Source organism: Symsagittifera roscoffensis, chromosome 9 (assembly GCF_963678635.1).
Source record: "Symsagittifera roscoffensis chromosome 9, txSymRosc1.1, whole genome shotgun sequence".
Lineage (NCBI taxonomy): Eukaryota > Metazoa > Xenacoelomorpha > Acoela > Convolutidae > Symsagittifera > Symsagittifera roscoffensis.
In genome coordinates, this window is record NC_087070.1 from 39,991,666 (window position 1) to 40,011,227 (window position 19,562).

At 36.3% G+C, this 19,562-nt stretch overlaps 1 protein-coding gene across 1 annotated transcript in view; it reads right to left on the reverse strand.

The window, feature by feature from the left end:
• Positions 1-3,022: 3,022 nt before the first annotated feature.
• LOC134853865 (transient receptor potential cation channel subfamily M member-like 2) overlaps positions 3,023-19,562 on the reverse strand; it is a gene marked incomplete in the record, with an annotated part of 85,508 nt that continues 68,968 nt past the window's right edge. The window contains 7 exon segments of the mRNA XM_063869813.1: positions 3,023-3,347; positions 7,259-7,391; positions 7,704-7,885; positions 8,756-8,891; positions 14,642-14,840; positions 17,508-17,759; positions 18,738-18,866. Of these exon segments, the coding sequence (XP_063725883.1) occupies positions 3,221-3,347; positions 7,259-7,391; positions 7,704-7,885; positions 8,756-8,891; positions 14,642-14,840; positions 17,508-17,759; positions 18,738-18,866 (1,158 nt within the window).

Below are 19,562 nucleotides of genomic sequence, written 5' to 3' on the forward strand. Positions count from 1 at the left end.
AAAACGGGATAAAAAATTGAAATTTTTATTCCGCTGCAAAATTTGGTAAGAAAAACTCAAATTCGAAATTAGAATTCGAACACAATTTTTGCGACTTTAATACTTTTGCTATTTAATAGTGGACTTTGCATTTCTTTCAACAAAAAAAAGATTTGAGCTCAAATTGAACTGAAAAGTCAAACCGCGAAAAAGTACATTTGAGCGTGAACAAATTTTGAGATTTCAAAAAACAATCATCACGACCTATATAAAAACTTCATTGACAGTAATATGAAAACTATACAAAAAAAACGAAACTGCTCTTTGTAAACACAAGCGAAGATGCAAAAAAGAGCTCTTAACAGGCCAAACAAAGTAGGGAAACAAGGAAAAGATTGAAAATAGTTTGAGAAAAAAACTTCGAAAGCTTGTAATTTGGCGAACACTAGCCACCAATAAGGCAGCTACAGTTTCTATCAAATGGCCTATGCTCCGTATCAAAAATTCGAGCAACGTCCTCGCATCTGCGCCACGGTCGCTTCGAAGCAAACTATTGGCCCAGCTAATGCTGGATCCACCTGTTTTATTATTTTTAATCAAGTTGAACTGACACGGAAAAGCGTAATTCTCCAAAAAAAGGGAGTTACGCAAAGCCCCAGTGAAATAGGGAATTAGCCGCTTAACATTGGGAAGTAACTGAACTTGAAAAGAAAACTAGCCTCAAAAAATTCAACAGACGAACAAAATTTATTATTTTTTCTCAAAAAAAAAACAAAAATTCAACGCGACCAAAGTAAAGGACAAAAATCTTAATCTTTTACAGTATAAATGCGTTATCTTCAAGTTTTTCACAATTTCAAGATATTTGAAGGTCAAAATTTGGGCAATTTTGGTCGGGAGCGTAATTAGCTTTCCATTAAGGAAACGGTTTTAAAGAAAATTAAAGTCAGACAACCGAAAAATATACATTAGTGTGAACAAATTTGAAAAACTTCCGGAGAAAACCACACGTGATCCTTAAACTCAAGAAAACTGACAAAATTCAACAAAAAAAAGATGACTTTCAATTTTATTGAATTTCTATAACAATTTATTTAATAACACTTTTGTAATAAAATTTTTCAAATTTCAAAAAACGGGATAAAAAATTGAAATTTTTATTCCGCTGCAAAATTTGGTAAGTAAAACTCACATTCGAAATTAGAATTCGAACACAATTTTTGCGACTTTAATACTTTTGCTATTTAATAGTGGACTTTGCATTTCTTTCAACAAAAAAATGATTTGAGCTCAAATTGAACTGAAAAGTCAAACCGCGAAAAAGTACATTTGAGCGTGAACAAATTTTGAGATTTCAAAAAACAATCATCACGACCTATATAAAAACTTCATTGACAGTAATATGAAAACTATACAAAAAAACGAAACTGCTCTTTGTAAACACAAGCGAAGATGCAAAAAAGAGCTCTTAACAGGCCAAACAAAGTAGGGAAACAAGGAAAAGATTCAAAATAGTTTGAGAAAAAAACTTCGAACGCTTGTAATTTAGCGAACACTAGCCACCAATAAGGCAGCTACAGTTTCTATCAAATGGCCTATGCTCCGTATCAAAAATTCGAGCAACGTCCTCGCATCTGCGCCACGGTCGCTTCGAAGCAAATTTTTGGCCCAGCTAATGCTGGATCCACCTGTTTTATTATTTTTAATCAAGTTGAACTGACACGGAAAAGCGTAATTTTCCAAAAAAAAGGAGTTACGCAAAGCCCCAGTGAAATAGGGAATTAGCCGCTTATTCTAAGGAGAAAACTACTACTCGTTCTTTCAATTGAAGTCTTTATCTCAGATTTGACTGGATAGTTTTTGAAAAAAGTAGTGATTCCAGAAAATCATCAAATCTCAAGAACTTGATTTGACTAATTTCGAAAAATTTTCCTACTAAAATATGGGGTTAGCCTTTTATGCGGGAAGGCTTCCATCCTGGTTTTTAGTAGAACCCCTGATATCAAAATGATCTAATAGATTCTGGGAACAATGATAAAATTTCTAAACGGTAAAAGTTTCAAAAATGGATTTTTACGAAGCGATTTCAGCTTTTCTACAAATAAATAGTGTGAAACAGATAGCACCATATTAGTTCGAATGAACTATCAACCTCAGAATCATCAAGTTATTTTTTGAAAAAAGAATAAGTTTCCAAAAATCGGGCAAAAATTCAAAAAACGGACTTTATCATGGCCATATATTTTTTCAAAATGCAGGGCAAAGCCGCTTCCGCAGAAAATCTTTGCATAATTGATTGTTTTACTTGCTGTTAAGACCTGAATCTCCGATTTGGCAGGTTTATTTTTGTAGAAATCAAATCTTTAAAATTTTAACAAAATGTCAAAATATGGGCTTGTTTAAGCTTTTTCTACTGAACTTGGGGAATAGCCTCTTGAGAAGAGGAGATCACCATAATTTATTTTTTTGATTGAAACCCTCATCTCAGTTTTGTGCATTTAACATTTGGGAAAATGAAAAAATCTAAAACAAATAGGTCAAAAACCCATCTACTGAATCCATCTTCGAAAGCGGTAGAACGTGGGTTACAATGAAAACAAACTAGCGAAATATTCAAGCACAAAAAAGAGCAGCCGGTTTTTCAATTGGTTCAATTTTTTCGAAAAAAAAATAGAATTTAGCGAAAAGTGCAAACATTTTCCAAAGCGTTGCAAAAAACAACAATACCCATACACTTTCATAATACCTGTATTTTTTCTCAAACAAGACCAAACAATAGCCAAAAATAAGGCAGCAGCAGATGCTTGTTATTGCTTGAGCTTAAATAGGCATAAAAACATTAAACTGAAATGTATCAAAATTCCACCAAATGAGCACTTTTATTTGAGACTTAGGTAAGAAAAAAGTTCTTTGTAATAATACACTACGGCTGGCTTGTGTGAAAAGGTTGAGTCAATACAGACAATGCTTCGAAATAAATGACTAAAATTTTTGGAGAACGCCATTTATTCGACAAATTTTTTTGACTCATGTTCTTTCAAAATTTAGGAAACGTTAAATTTTCAATTGAGCTTGCGTAAACTATTTGAGATTTCATACATCAGACTGATTTTTGTTTTCTATAAAATTTGGTGAGTTAGAATTCGCAAATAGAAAAGAATGAAGTTTTGACGTGTTCAATGATGACCAGAATATATCCACTTTACTCTTTGAGCCTTTCTAATTCGCAACAAAACTCTGTTTAACTTTGCTTGTCCAGAAGCTGTTGAAGCATTTCCTGGATTTGAGCTAGTTGTTTTCCGTTCTCTCTAGATTGATTCTCCAGCAGTGCTATTTGTGTTCTAAGTCCTTTGTCAGCCTCGTCGAATCTAGGCAGAAATAAACCAAAACTTTCAACTGTCAAAAATTGTGAAACTCCACAAGAGCTTCAAAACGATGTTCCAAGTTTTATTCAAAAACGCTGTTTCAGACTTTTCAGTTGAGCTAGGGAATTTTTTGGCATTGAAACCAATCAGAAAAAAGAGCTAATGACACAGTAAAAAGGGAGTAACTCAACTCCGATTATCACAAATATAGTATGTAAAGCTAATGGAAAAAAGAGGGCAGAAATCGAAAAAACAAAAAATGAAAATAGTGAAAAACAACTAGATCTATCGATGTTGAATCACAAAACTCACTTTGAGCAAAAACAACTAGAAAGACAATTGTCAGCATAAAAACATAGCCAACAGACAGTTAGACAAGAGCCAATACAAGTGAACATGAAAAAAAAACTGACTTCTTTTTAGAAAAAAACTGAAACTTTCGAATTTCAAAAATAGGTCATCTCTAAGGCCTTTTTTTAGTAGTCTAAGGTCATTTTTTGAATAGCCATATGTTCGAGTGGAGTTTGCCTTACTTTACAAAGGAAACGAACTGAACTTGATGAATGCACTTTTTTGATAAAATTGACCCATATTGAGAAAACTGGATTATTCGGTAGTTTTATTTTGCTGGGAAAGCTGATAAATGAATTCATTTTCGAAACTACAGTAACGGGACATAGAAGATGTAGCTTTTTGATTTGAACGAGAAAATGAACGAGCTTTTTCTTCACATTTTGTTCGTTTTTTGCATCTATTTAATATACAGGATTCAAATTTTGACAGAGGGTAGATAAATTATTTGAAAGGGCTTAACCAGGCCAAAAGAAGAAATTTCTTGCTTTGAAGGCGTAAATTAGCAGGCTTATTACCACTAATTTCACAGGTGTTCTTGCTGTGGAAACAACTTCACAAACATTAAAAGGATTTTTAATTATTGGGCTCAAATAAGTTCACTGGAAAGCCTATGAGCTAGACTTACTTATTATGTTGCCTAAAAAGGACATAAAAAGAATTAACGGAGTTAGTTGGTCCGGCGTCGAGAAACGGTCATCTGTTTTCCCGACACATACACAAAAGTTTCATGGAGCTCATATCAGAAAAATGGACAAAACCTACACAAAACACACCTGCTAATGAGACTCCTGTGCTTAGATTGGAGCAGTGTTTTTCAAAAGATTTGCTGGAATGTTTCTTGTGTTGACTGAATTCGATTATCAGCTCGAACTTATTCTCAAAATTATAGCCGTTTTCTTACGCCGGACAAAGTAAATCTGCTATTTCTGTTACTGGTCATTTGCCGGACAAAGTAAATCTGCTATTTCTGTTACTGGTCATTTTTAGGGATCATAATATGTAATTCAAGCTCATCAACCTCCCAAAGAACAAAATTGAGCCCATTAATTCGAATTCCTTATATTGTTTATGAGGTTTTTTCCACAGCAAGAACACCTGTGAAAGTAGTTATGATAAGTTAGCTAATTTGCGCCTTCAAAACAAAATTTTTCAACTTTCGGCCCAGTTAGGCCCTTTCAGATAATTTCATCGACCTTATAACAAAAATTGAATCCTGTATCTCACAAAAGTTGCAGAGAAAACGAGTAAAGCGTGAAGATAAGTTTCGTTAATTTTATCGTTGAAATCAAAAACATTATGCCCTGCAGTCACAGGGCAACTTTATGCCCTGTGACTGTAGAAATCAATAATTTTTTCTTGATCTCTGCATTTTTCGAGCGTGGTGTTTACCGTCCTTAACAAATGAAGCGATCTGAACTGAAAAAACGATCAAAGACGAACAGCGAAAAAAAACAAGAAATCATCAAGACCTGTATAAGAGTCTTCAGAAGGTTCATCGACTCTTAATAGCAATGCATCAAGCAAAATGAGCAAAGAGGTGAATAAGCCAACAACTTAGGCAAACTCCCGTTGAGCCAAGAAAAGGATAAAACAAGCTATAGATAAAAAAAACTGTGAAAAATTAAAAGAAATGTAAATCTTTCACGAAGATTGAAAAATCCAAACAGAATGAAATTTTGAAAACAAAAACTTCAGAAGGTGGTTGTAGGAATAGAAAAATTATGCACAAGAATTGACTTCAAACCAGTTCGTTGAACAAAGTTTTTTTCATGAAAAAATGTCTGTTGTTAGCTTAAGCCCCGCGAGGACACGGCCTGCATGCACAAACCAAGCCCCAGAAAGGTCGCAATTATGGTTGGACGAAGCCAAATGTCTATTGGAGTTTTAAAAAGAGGTTCCGGGATCAGGTTGAAAAATGGAGATTGGTATGGGGGAAGTAGAGCCGGGGTAGTTTGAGAGATAGTTGGGTTCAATACGATTCAGGTACGTATTGAAGAAGGAGCTGTACTCGGCTCACAAATGGGATGTGGTGCTTCTGCTAATAGTGGAACGAGGGAGTGATTGTTTGGCGGCGGAGATATCAGGTGGTCTGAGAGGCAGGACTTAGTAGCATAGTAGCGGATGCGATTTTCCACGATCAAAAAGTAACAATCTGAATGTTAAAGATCTTTTGCGCTTATCTCTATGCGCCCTGTTAATACGCAGAGAGCAGCATTTTTCACTGATTGCAATTTGTTTAAGGATCTGTTCACTGGCATTATGTGACCAGGCAGGACTCGCATAACCTAAAATTTGTCTTACCAAAGCTTTAAGAGTAACCAATAAAATTTCTTTGGACAGATCCCAAATAGTCCCGGATAGAACCTTCAGGATCGTAATCATGCGCACGGGTTTTGCGGATGTTCCTCGCAAAATTCAGCAAAATTTAGGGACCGATCGAAGACGGCACTAAGTATTTAGGAATATTTCTCGACGGACAGATTTGCGTTATTCATTTTCATTATCGGAACGTTGTCAAAATCATTGTTAAGAGAAGAAAAGCTGGCCAAATCTTTCGAAGAAAAAACCTCAAGGCAAAAACATATGTGTAATTTTATGTGCTAGATTTTGGATAAGATTGATTAGGCCATATAAACTTTGGAGTAGACAAAAAGGTGGAAGTCGTCCGCGTAAGCTTGCAGTTTTACATCGGGGGCAATAATGAAGAGTCATTAACGTTAAAATTAAATAATATTGGGGATAAGACAGCTTTGACGGACGCCTGTATGACCCCTTCTAGATTTTGACAAGGTATCCTTGAACATAGTTTTTGATTGTTGCCCACCACCCACTCAGGTGATTTGACAACCACTTTATTAGGCTTCACGTTAAGCTCGTGCCATGAAAGAGATTCAGTAGGGTATAATGGCTGACCATGTCGAAAGAGTTTGATAAACCAAGTGTTACTAGGACTGTCCTATTCGGAGGCCTTTATTAGTTAAAAGTTGAAAAAAAATGCTGTGGTGGTTGAGTGGATCGGTGGAAAACCATGCTGATGATTAGCTTTGAAAAGGATTTTGGCCAGTGTGTGATGGATCAAAGATTCTGAACTTTAAACAGCTGGACTGAAAATCGAAACAGGGAGGTAAGATTCCAACGAGTTGAGGTCTTTGTTTGGCTTCGGGAGCGGAACCACTTTAGAATTTTTCTAAAGTAACTACTAAACAATTGCAAAATCATTGCTTATCTCAAGAAAAGTTTTTAAAAAAAGTCGAAATACTTTTTTTAATAAATAGCCTTGCAATTATCATTTCTATAAATCTACTTTCAACAAGAAAAAGAGAAGTTGCTCTTTCCCATTGTTTCTCTACATTCTTGCTGCTAAACTGAGGTGTCTTAACTGCTATCCTATTGTCCAATTTAATAAATTTGAAAATTTTTCTTTACGTAGAAACGATGCCAGTAAAAAATTTTGACATCTGGAACAACTTTAAGAATTTTAATTATGGGACGGAGGTGGAAGGCGGTGAGAAACTAAGAAAAAGTCAGAACAGCCTATGATTTATGACGGTGGTTCCTACTTCTGGGTAAGTTGTACGACTTGTTTGGACACGTCCTCCCCCTGTCTGCTACTCCTCTCCATCATGAACTCCTCCTTCACCTCCTCTTCGAACATTAACAACTCATACATCCGGGAGGTGCTCACATCCAACGCTGAAATAATTCAACATCTAACCCAAAAGTCAATTACATTTTCTTATTCGGCTTTTTCTCAGCTAAACCACCAAAAAAAAAGAAAACCACTGACAATTCAAATTTTATTTCTCATTTTTTTAAAACTTCGATAACGAGTCATAGTCAAAACAACACGATTCATAGTCAAATACATTCAAACCAGTAATAAATTTTTATAACTCAAATGTTATAACTCAAGCATAGCCACCAGACAGTTGAACAGAAACATTTCACCCTTTAGGGGGGGGGGGGAAGGGGGGGTCGTTCAGTTGGTGCATTATTACTACTCACTGAGTCCCTTGGACTGTTTGACCTCCTGCATGTGGCTCTTCCATCTGAGCAGTAGGAACAGGTGGTAGATGATGGAGAAGGGAGGGGGGATGGGCGGTCGAGTGTGGTACTCCACTATCACGTCCAGTCGCTTATTCTTCCAGTCTGTCAACGACTTCTCATTCACTTGCTCATAGATAGAACTAGAACAAAATTACACAACCATGAACACTGCAATGTATTTAGAGACAATTTATACATATACAATTTGACATTGCCGAAAATGTCGTGTTTTATGTCCAGACTATCGCGACCAAACAAATTAAGGTTGTCTCCAGACAATCGCAATACAGATTGAGTATTTCCCAATTTTCTCGACCTAACCTAATGTTTCCAGATGTTTTCTAACTCAATGCACCGACGCAAATTTTCGCTGAAATGTTGAATATGCTGTACAAATTAGGCAATTCATTTATTTCACGTTGTCATGAGTATATTTGGCTAATTAAGCGATAGCATAAAGATTTTAAATTGTTTTTAAAGATTTTAAACTCAGAGAAATTGTTTATCTGACTAAGTTGAGATTATGTGTAGAGATCATAAGCTAAGATCTATCGTTCTGATCAAAGGCCCATATGAACTATGTTCAGACATTCGTGACTAGCTACCAGACTATCAAAATCAAATTAGATTTGCTATCCAGATTTGGTCCACGACTATAAATTATTCATTCGAAGAATACCCTTTGGCACGTTTTTGAAATTTTAAAAATGAATTGCTGATCTCAACCTGAGTAAGGCCGGTTGATCGTCTATATCGAAAAGAAAAATGGCTCTTTTCTACTTTCCAATCTCCCCACTCGTAAACCCACATAACAAATTTTTCCAAAAATTGTGTGAATTTAAAATGTTCAGACGCCAATTTACACGAAAGAAACGTTCAAATACTTTGGTCACGCTGCCATGTTTTATTGCAGCTTAGAACATAAAAGTTCACTTCTATTAGGCTTTTGTAAACCGAATTTCTGAAAAAAACTGGAGACGAGCCAGAAGAAGAAGGAAGACAAGACATACGTGAAGAGTGCGATGAGCAAGTTCATAAGGAGGATGTTGCCTATGATCATGTAGATGGCTGTGAAGAAGAGGCTGGCTTCGGGTAGGAAGGGACAGGGCTGCAGACCACTCCCGTCGTCATAGTGCTTCGTACAGTCTGAACAAACAAGATTAATACCCTCTCTCTATCGGCAAGGGAAAGAATCATCATCACCCAATGAATTGCTCAGCTATTGACAGGAAAACACTTCAAATTTCCGGAGATGTTTTTTTATCCACCCAAAATTAGGTAACATGATTATGTAACACACTCCATATAGAACATTTTTATTACTTTTCACACGACCCGGGTTGACCTCCATTAACCGAAAATGCTTATCTTAAATTTCCCCACACCGAAAAAGCTTATCATACAATTTCCTACATCAAATAAATGGAAAAATACTAATCACACAATTTTCATACAATTTTTAAAAGTAAAATTGAAATTGCCCCAAAAATTTTTCGTTTTTTTAACCTCAAATCGAACTTTGTACTCAAACAAACATTTTCCAAAAAAAAAATTGCATGCAAATTTTAATTTTTTGTCTGCATAACGTAGTCCACGATGCACAAAAATTGGAGTTTTTTTCCGTTTCTCTGGATAGTTTTTTTAAACAGGCTAAAAAACTCCTGCTTTTTTGTATGGCATGTTTATATATGCCTTGATCAATGTTTCATAAGTTGAAAATTCAATATTAAAAAAATTACGTCAGGAGAGCTAGGAGAGGACTGAGGAAGTACAAGTCAAGCGTGAGAAAGTTGAAGGAAAATCGTGAAGTCAAAGGCCACAACGGGCGTAATGTCGCTGGCGAAGGTGTTCCGCCCGAACGAAGCTGGGCAAGGATACGCGCAAGGTGGCAGGGAAAAGGAGAACCAAGTGCCACCGATGTTGCTGGCGGGATTAATCTCAACAGCTTCAAAGGTCAAGAGAAACGAGAGGACCCTGGCTGACACCAGACTGGAAATGGAGGTTATTAGCCATAAATGCGTCACTTTTTTACGCTATCAGTAATTTTCAAGGCAGCCATGCTAAATTTAATCTTTCCAACAAAAAAAGATTGTAATATTAGCATCGGAAAAAAACTTAAGCAAGCGGTAACAAAGATGATGCGGAAACTTATTTCATTCCTAGAAAAGTGAGACCACGGAGTACAGTCAAGCAAGTTATGGTCGACCATTATATATTTTTCTGGACAAAATCCACCAGAGACATCTAATAAACTAATGATTTTAAATGATGGCCCACAAATCTATGATGCTAAATTGTGCACCAAGAGCTTGAACGAACAGTATACCCCGCATCCAGATAAACCTGAGAGAAAGAAAGAACATTATGCGTAAAATAAGAAAACTCCTCCTAAAAGCCACCAACTTCACGGCTGTAGAAGTAAGAACTACCATTTAAAAAAGGGTGAAGCCCTGGGTCCTAAAAAGACTGCAACAATTCACTTTCACTAACTTGGACTGGTTGGCATAACATACATCACCAACGTTGTTAACACATCACTTAACAACGCAATGATCCTACATAACTGGAAGACCGGTCGAACTATCCCACTACAAGAACCGGCGAAGATCCTGAAAAATCTAAAGGCACTGCAGTCTCTCGTGGCTATAATTAGAAAGACATTTCCTACCCGAACTGAACCAGCTCATTGAACTGGCTAATCATCATGGCTTCTAAAAAACACGGTCGACAGTAACAGCCTTAACTTGCATCAACCACACAATAACCGAGGGCCTTAAAAAACACTCTCATAGAACGCTATTTGTTGCTTTAGACCCAACTGCCCTATTTGATAGGTTAACCTCCGAGTTCTTCTTAATGACATGTTTTTTACCTTCCTCACTAACAACACAAAACGGTGGCTGCTCTCAAATTAACCAGGCAGACTCACTTACGTCGAGTTTAGAAATCAGGCATCAAGCATGCGTAAAGTCAAAAATGGAGTCCCACAAGAAGGAGTTCTCTCATCGGCTCTCTTTAACCTGACATATGCTCCATGCCACAACCCAGTGACAACACTAAAAGAGTCACCTATTCATATGACAGTAACTTTTCACATCTGGGCCCAATTCATCGCGACTACATTTACCCTTGAACGCACACAAGGAAAAACTCCCAAATTGGCTCATAGAAAGACACCTTAATCTATCTCTAGATGATAAATATATCGACATATTATTTACCACATGGTCTGCCAAAGTAAAATTTAAAACGAAGGTTTAGTATAGGGGTTTATCCCTAAAAAACATCCAAAAATCACAAAATCCTTGGTGTCACATTTCACAACATGAGTAACTTTGGAGCACAGACACAAATTATCTGTTCACGACTACAATCAAGGAACATTATGCTGAAAAATTAGCCAGTACTAAGTGGGGCTGCACAAAGGAGACTTTATCGATGACCTACAAGGCCAGCAGTCGTAGTGTTATGAGCTACGCGGCACCAATATGGTCACCCATCTTCAGTGCTACACACTGGAATAAGCTACAAGTTAAACAAAATGACGCATTGAAAACTTACCGGCTGTGTAAGAATGAGAAATATAGACAGCCTGCACAATTAAACAGAGATTCTCCCGGTGCGTGAGCAAAACGCAATGCTATCAAAACAGTTCTTAGTTGGCAGCCACCATCCGAGCCGAGCGGATCATGAAACAACAGTAAAAAGTAGTACAAGAACGCTCACGCCAACACTACAAATCTTGTTTCATCGAAAAATTGCTCCCCTGCTTACAAATACAGCACAAACAAATCATACACCTTACAAAAAGGGCTTTAAGAATTTTCACACTAAAAGAGTTAAAGACTAGAAAAAGAACCACCCTAACAAATTGCTCAATTCTAAAGACTATAGTGAAAATAGGCTCGTGCAAACTTGCTCAGATCCGATCAGGATACTCTCCCTTGCAGAATAATTACCGGAGTAGATTAGACTCTAAAATCCCGAACGTCGGTGTCATCACATATCTAACTGTCGAGACAGATGGACAGATCTACATGTCCTGAAACTCAGGACTGACCCCCTTCATGTAGCTGAACTTCTTTGGCGCAGATAGCACGGCGGATCGGGAGTGCTTACGTTCCTTCAAGAAAGATTTAGCATGCCGGAGTATGCTGACCTCACAACAGCACATAAAACGAAAGATCTATTTAGACGAAGTCGGTGTCAAAACGACGTTCAGGTTTTCCACAAATGCGGTATGCCCTGAATATCCCGTCGGGGATAACGACACTGGACTGTGAATGAGACGAAGCAACTCAAACAAAACTTCATCTCCTTCGAAGACGAAGAAACAACAAAAACAAACAAAACTCGCTGCCTATGAACGAGACGAGGCCACAACAACAGCAGCAACAACATGCAGAAACCATTTAAGCCGAAAAAAATCAATAAGACTTATGACTTATGACTTATAAAAAGTTTAGGTCCGCCTCATTCTCAAAGCAGATACCTATTATTTTCGCTTGTCAAAAAACCCAAAACGAGGCAATTAGGAAAAATTAATACCGAGAAAAGCGAAGCTATGCTTCGCAAACACTTGCAAAAAACGGCAAAAAGCAGCTCTATTTAAAGCAACAATAAAAATTCAAATCAGCCGCGAATAAGCAAAAAATTTCGGCTACTTTTGAGATTTCAACCTGCAAACTAGAAATTAGGATTCCCACAAACTAACAACTCAGCCACGGAAAAGCCAAAAGAAAAACAGAGAACAGATGTTATGAAATTTCAAATGCTACAGTGAAATTTCGAAAAAAGAGAACATCTTTAATAAAAAATTTTGTTTGCAAGTTGGGTTTAAAAAACGAAAGTTCGTAATAACACACCAAGCTGATCGCAACAGTAGTAAGCCGAAAACTATCAAGCGGAAAAAAAAAGAAAATATTAAAACAAAAAGTTCAAAAAATAAGGTCATGAAATCTATTAATTCTATTAAAATCTTTAGCATTTTGTTCAATCTAGAGGGGTGCATAGAATAAAATTTTCCATTGAAACAACTCAAAAATAGTACACTGAGCCAAAAAAAACAAGCCGAAACCATTTGGGCATAATAGAGTTTTTCAGCGATAAAAAACAAACAAGGATCAAATACGAAGTCAAAGTTAGTGAAATTACAATCAGGAGAAAAAAATCAAAAATCTTTTCTAATTTAAGCTCAAGACAATTATGTATTTTGAATCATTTTTAAAAATTCCGTCAAAATGCCCAGATAAAAAGTCAAAAATTGTCTGAAGAAACAAAAACCACCCCGAGCACAAATATTCCTTTACTTTTGTTACGAAAGTCGGAACACTAATAGTCGGTGTTAATATCCTTAGCATTAGCTTTACTTATTAGCTGGTATTGATCAAAACGAAAATTTTCAAAGTGAACAAATTTTATTGCAACAATATTTGCGTCGCAGCAATATTTGCGAATTAGGTTGGAAAAAAAAGATAGTTCATACTATAACACAAGCTATGCTTGTGTAATTAACGGTTTTAAAGACATGCCAGTGTGATCAGGGACTGAAAATGCCAGATTTCCTCACCTGCCTTGAGCTTTTCAATCAGCGTGAAAAAGAAATATACAGCCGATTTGAGTAAAGTTATTTCGAATTTCTCTCTGAGAATATTTCACGTAGCATGAACTAATTTTTTTAAACCTCTTTTTGGAGAAAGAGTTCAAAACCAAGCAAAACTTGGTGCAGATGGGAAAATCTGGCATTGTCAGACCCGCATTAAATTTGTTAAGCTTTGAAACCAAAAATTGATAATTTCAGGGGGTAGCTCTGATCATTTGCTCTTGGTCTAAGTTAAAATTTTGTTGAGAATCGAAGTAAATTTAGTTCAAAGTGAACTTTAAAAAAGGTAACTTAGAATGCAAAAAGCTGAATTTGCGCTTAATTTTGTCCACTAGTTTACTTGTAGAGCGATAGTCTAGTGTTTTTTTTCATCAATGATTACGCAAACATTATGGTGTCGGGTCACCTTTCGAACATTATCCAGAAAACCCAAGTTCCGTTTTTAAGTTGTGACAAAAAATACAAAGTGTTACTTAGTTTTATTCACCACAGAGGCGAATCTGCGCCTCGCAAACACTTGCGAGAACAGGACCAAAAAGTAGCTCTATCAAGTGAAACAAGAAAAGGTAAAAGTAAGGCTCGAATTAGCAAAAATCTCGGCCACGTATAGAATTTGAATCTGCTGTCTACTGCAATCAAGAGATTTTGAGTCTCACGCACTAGCCGCTCAGCCACGCAAGCTTAACAACCGACAAATACTAATCACGAATAAAGCAGCTACATATGCTAACAACTTGCAAATGCATTCAGCAAAAGTGGCACCAAACACAAAAAGACTCAATTTTGCACGTAATAATTTGGAATATATCAAACCAAAGGCATCCACACTAACTTTGCATGTAACAAATTGCAAAATATGAAACTAGATTATGTATAAATAAAGCATTTCACAAAATTGCGAGATACATTGCGAGTTAAAAAACTTGTGAAATCGAGTTTTTATTATTGTTGTTCGTTGAAAAAAATAGCTTTTTTCGGTTCATTTGATGAATTAAAAACGCATCAGCTGTTTTACTTATTGCTATTCGAATGTCAAAGTACATGCTATCAAAAAGCTGTGAAAGTGCCCCAAAGTGGCACCAATATTTGCGACTTAGATTGGAAAAAAAGGAGGTTCCTACTGATACACTCGCTTCGCAAGTGTAAAGAATGCTGAAAATAATAAAGATGATGACAAGATTGAGTCGAGGTCTCTCTTGCAGTTTCCCATAAAGCAATTTGCTTCGAAACTTAAATCGAAATCGTTCATAAGGCAATTTGCATCAAGTACTTGTCAATCAAATTTAAAAAGTACTTGTCAACTTCTCGTCGTCTTGCAGATCCTCCAGGAACAGCTCCCCGTATGTCTGCCAGTAGCTCATGTCCACTATTTGCAGCATGTCCACGAAGGACACTTCGCCATACCTCTTTGGCTCCGACACACTCTTCACGATCACCCCAAATGCCAGCATGAACAAAATCCAGATGAAGAAGAAACGCAACAACTCCGGGATCTACAAAACACACAGAGTTCATATGAAGAGGGCAAACTCAGAACATAGCCAACAGACGGTTTGAAAAGTGTCAATGAACGCGAGGAGACTGAAAAAACCTTTCGAGTTTTTAGAAAAATTATATAAGACCGTAAAGTTCTTTAAATTTCAAGCTTTTTTATGATTTAAAACTTTTTCTAAATTAATGCAGATTGAGAAAACTGGATCGATTGGTAAAACTGAAAAAAGGGAACAATCAACACAGCTTGTATACTTATATATGAGTGTCTCTAATGTTTCACAAAAAAATACTAAATGGTAAATGCACGGTAACATGAAAACAAAATTAGCCGTGTGCTGTGCTATTAGCGCAGAAAGTTCCGATAATAATAGTAAAATAACCAACAGACAGTTAGAAAAGAATCAAGGAATGCACCAAACGAACAAAAATTGACTTGAACTTCAACTTTCGAAGTTCAAAGTAAAAACTGCATGGCCTTAAATCTCTTCGACCTTAACTGTAACATATTATCTCAAGTGACTGAATCCCCTCAGAAGAAAAGAAACTTGCTAGATTAAGTTATTACTAATCACCAGCATATTTTTTTGTACAAGTAAATAATACCGTCAAAATTTAAAAAGATTTTTATACATCATTATTAGAAATATTTTGATCGTTATCTTCAAAACAGACACAATCGCTCTCAGTTTAACTCTGCTCTCCGTCAAAGCAAACCACGGCAGAAAATCATAATTGCAATTGACCTGCAAGCTGCATTTGAATCTCTTGACCACAGTATATTAAATCGATTTGGATTGAAAGGTTAAGTTCTGAATTGGATCGAAATTTATCTCAGAATTTTCAATCATGACGAAAGGCCTGCCAGCAACAAACGGAGAACCCCAAGGATAGATTATCTATGAGTAAGATTCTTTAAAATTCGTCTTCAAATCTATGCAGATGACAAATTATTTTAATTGCTCGGGTTCTCATTGCAGTCTACAAAGCATTGGAGGCAGTTAAAAGCGCAGAGAAAACTGGTTCTCAAATGCAAGCCTTGAGCTGTCTGAGAAGAACATAGCCAACAGGTAGTTGGAAAATATTAAATTAACGCAATTGAACAGAAAAAAAATACCGACTTGTTTTTTTTTTGAAAAAAAAATCTCAATTTTTGATTTTCAAAGATAAAAATAGATGCATTTATAGCTCTTTGAAATTCTAGAAAAATTTATAATTAAAATTTTTTCAATAAAATTTGACCCAAATCCAGAAAACTGGATCAATAAATTAGTTTTTTCATTTGTCTGGGAAATCTGAAAATAAAATTGTAATAACGAAACTAGAAGTCGATCATGTTTAATCATTTGCTGTTCGATAGTCGAGTTGGCCTTCCTTTTAACAGTGGAATTGAACTGAACTTCTAAAAATCGAATGCCAAACAGCTGAAAATTAAATTTGAGCATTAACCAACTTCAAGACTTTTCCTGGAAAAAAAACGAAAAAAAAAAATCATCGCGACCCATATAAGAGTCTGAAGAAGGTTCATCGATACAAATGTGTTACATAGGTTTAAGCGGGGAAAAAAGGATATGGATCTCTCACTCCTTAGAGGTAGATTTTCGAATTGAGAAAACCCACTTGTTAGGAACTTTTTCAACTATTGTGCTTGTGACAATATTCAGTGTCGCAACAGTGTCTAAGAAATCGCAGGCACTGACGGCACTGATACTCGCAATGATTAAAATAAATGCCAGGTACACTGGCATTTTTTGACACAGAGGCGAAGTTGCACTTCGCCTACACAAGCAAAAAGATGACCGATAACGCTACTGATAAAAAACTGACTGAGTAAAACATTGAGTCTACAAAATTTCTTACGTGACGCGAGACAATTAAGAGTCTATATATCTGCTAAGTGAAGCAAGTCATTTATGACGCATTAGCAGTTCCAGTCGATTTGAAAAAAGAAAATCAACCAATATGCCTCAATTTATACAGCGGACGCTATTTTAGCTAGTATACGAAAAATTTCATTTAAACATCCGACCCTGCCCATATTCGAACCCTCTTATTTTGTTGCGGGTCCCCTTCCCTACCTCTACGCTACAGATCCATGATACCTTAACGCTAAAGTGCTATTCCTAGAAAAAAAATCAATGTTAATATCCTTAGCATTGTCTGTACTTAATAGCTGGTTATGCATCAAAATGAATACTTTCAAAATGAACACATTTTGTCGCAACCATATTTGCGTCGCAACAATATTTGCGACTTAGGTTGCAAAAAAAGAGAGTTCATACTATAACACAAGCTTTGCTTGCGTAAAAACAGCCTTTGTCCGGCTCTTTGACTCAACTTTTTTTCATTAACCCAGCTTTTTTTACCCAACTTTTTTGACCCAATTAATTTCTTCTCAGAGCTGTTCATACTAACTGAAAAAAAAACTTATACTGTGTAAGCTTTCATAGATTTTTGATTTTGAACGATTTGGTAACAAAGCGCGATGAAAAAAACTGGCAATAAATTGCTGGCACTGATGGCACAGACAGATCACGCTTCGCATTGATTTGGCACTGACCGCACTGATACCGTGGCCACCCTGATATTGCACCTAGCTAAAAATTTCTCTGCAGTACAAGAAAATCATAGAAGTTTTAAGTTGCATGAAAAGGGAAACTCAAACGAACCATGGTGAGGATGATGGTGACGAGGGGTCCAAGTTTCCTGTTGATAGTGAAGATGTTCAGCACCCTCATAAACCAGAAGAACACGTCAAGAATGTAGAGCAGCCTGGCAACATTGCGGACAGTGTCATCGGGGATGAAGCGCATCCCGAATGCAACCCAGAACAAGGTCACTCCGAACACATCTATCCAGTTCCAGATACTGGTGAAGTACTCAGTTAGTTTCTTCGCCAGCTTCCCACTCTCAGTCAGCACCTGAATAAAAAAATTTAGAGGTTTCCCATTTAATTTCAGTACAAACGAAATGGGGCGAGATTATCCAACGACTTATACATCTTAAGAGTATCCGCTTCTAAGCGTCTCTTATGTTAAAAATCCGTTTCATTATGCTTACGCAACCGTTCTAATGCTTCTTATAGTTAAGTATCAGAGTAACACTGAACTAGATAGTTGTTAAACACAAATATAGCCAACTTACAGTTGGAAAAGAGTAATTAAGGCAAGGAAACTGAAAAAAAAACTAACTTGTTTTTTCCAAAACCTTCAACTTTTCAATTTCTAAGAAAAAATAGATGGCCTTAAAACTCTTTGAATTTGTGGAACAATTTATGATGGATACTTTTTTGTTACAACTAACCCAATTTGAGAAAACTGGATCAATAGGTTAAACTTTTATTTCGAGTCTGATAATTAATTTCTATTTTCGAAATTAGAAGTCGATTACGTTTTTCGTGACCTTAACAATTTTGCTGTTCGATAGTGGAGTTTGCCTTCCTTTTCACAAAGAAAAGGACTAACTTGAAAAGAAATCAAGTCAGACCGTGAAAAGTAGATTTGAGCCTGAACAAACTAAGAACTTTCCTGAAAAAACTAAAAAATCAGCAAGACCTATATAAGAGTACTCACTGCGTTCATTGCTCTTAATAAGTCGATTACAAATGGACTAACTACATATTTATGATACATAAACGAGAAACGTGTACTAATTTAGAAAGGAAGAGCATCAAATGATAGCAAGATGTGGACCAGGGGTGTTCAAAAATTTGATGTGGGCAAGAATTGATGAGGGGGTCAATTTCCTAATACCGCCCCTGATAAAAACACCAATTAATTGCAATTAATTGGTAATATCAATCAATTAATTGCAATTTGAGACGTTCAACAATCAATTAAAACAATTGCAATTAATTTAATAGCATGTAATTTTGAACACCCCTGATGTGGACTGCATACTTGTCGTATCTCCTCGGTTGTGATGGAAAGGACGAAGAAGGCGAGCACTATCTCTATGTAGGGCTGCTCGTGGGGCAGCTCTCCCAGCACAAAGTACGTGTACAGGATCAGGAACACAAAGAACAGCAGCTAAACACACAATTGATCAACTACTTAAAAATAAATACAAAAGTAATTTCAGGTTCGCAATCAGAAAAGTAGAAGTTTTTTGGTACAAATTATACCTAATGTCCAGGCTGAAAAACATGGTCCGTTTTCAAATGACTTTGAAGCCAATTACTTGAAGAAAATTAAAAGATAACCAGAATTGTACTGTATGTCCAGCTGAATTTCTTGTCTTTTAGCGGAGAATCCAGACGCCCAACCTACTTTTCTCTAAATCAGCTTCCATGAGCTATGAATTGTTGGCAAAATCTCACGTCAAAAATTTCAACTGCTCACATGCTGTAAAAACTTGAAGGGCATATGTGAAGCCCTTTTCAAATCATCCCTTCTACAAAATTAATAGTTAATTTTAAAAATTTATCTGTCTCTAATTTACACCAGATTGTTTGTTTCAAATTTACACCAGATTGTTTGTTTCACCAGACACAAATTCTCAGACACACTGTGCATAAAAGTTTCCATCGTAATTTAGATGTAACGCCGGATCTACTTAAAAACCTCTCCCCCCCCCCATCCTTTCAAGAAAGGGGGGTGGAGATTCTTTAGTAGATACAATAGGGGGGATTGTTAAGTAGATCCGCAACGCCTGCTAATCTCAAGCGTAATAAGCTCCGACGTGTAGTTTAGATGAAATTATTCATGCGGAAAAAGATGGACAAA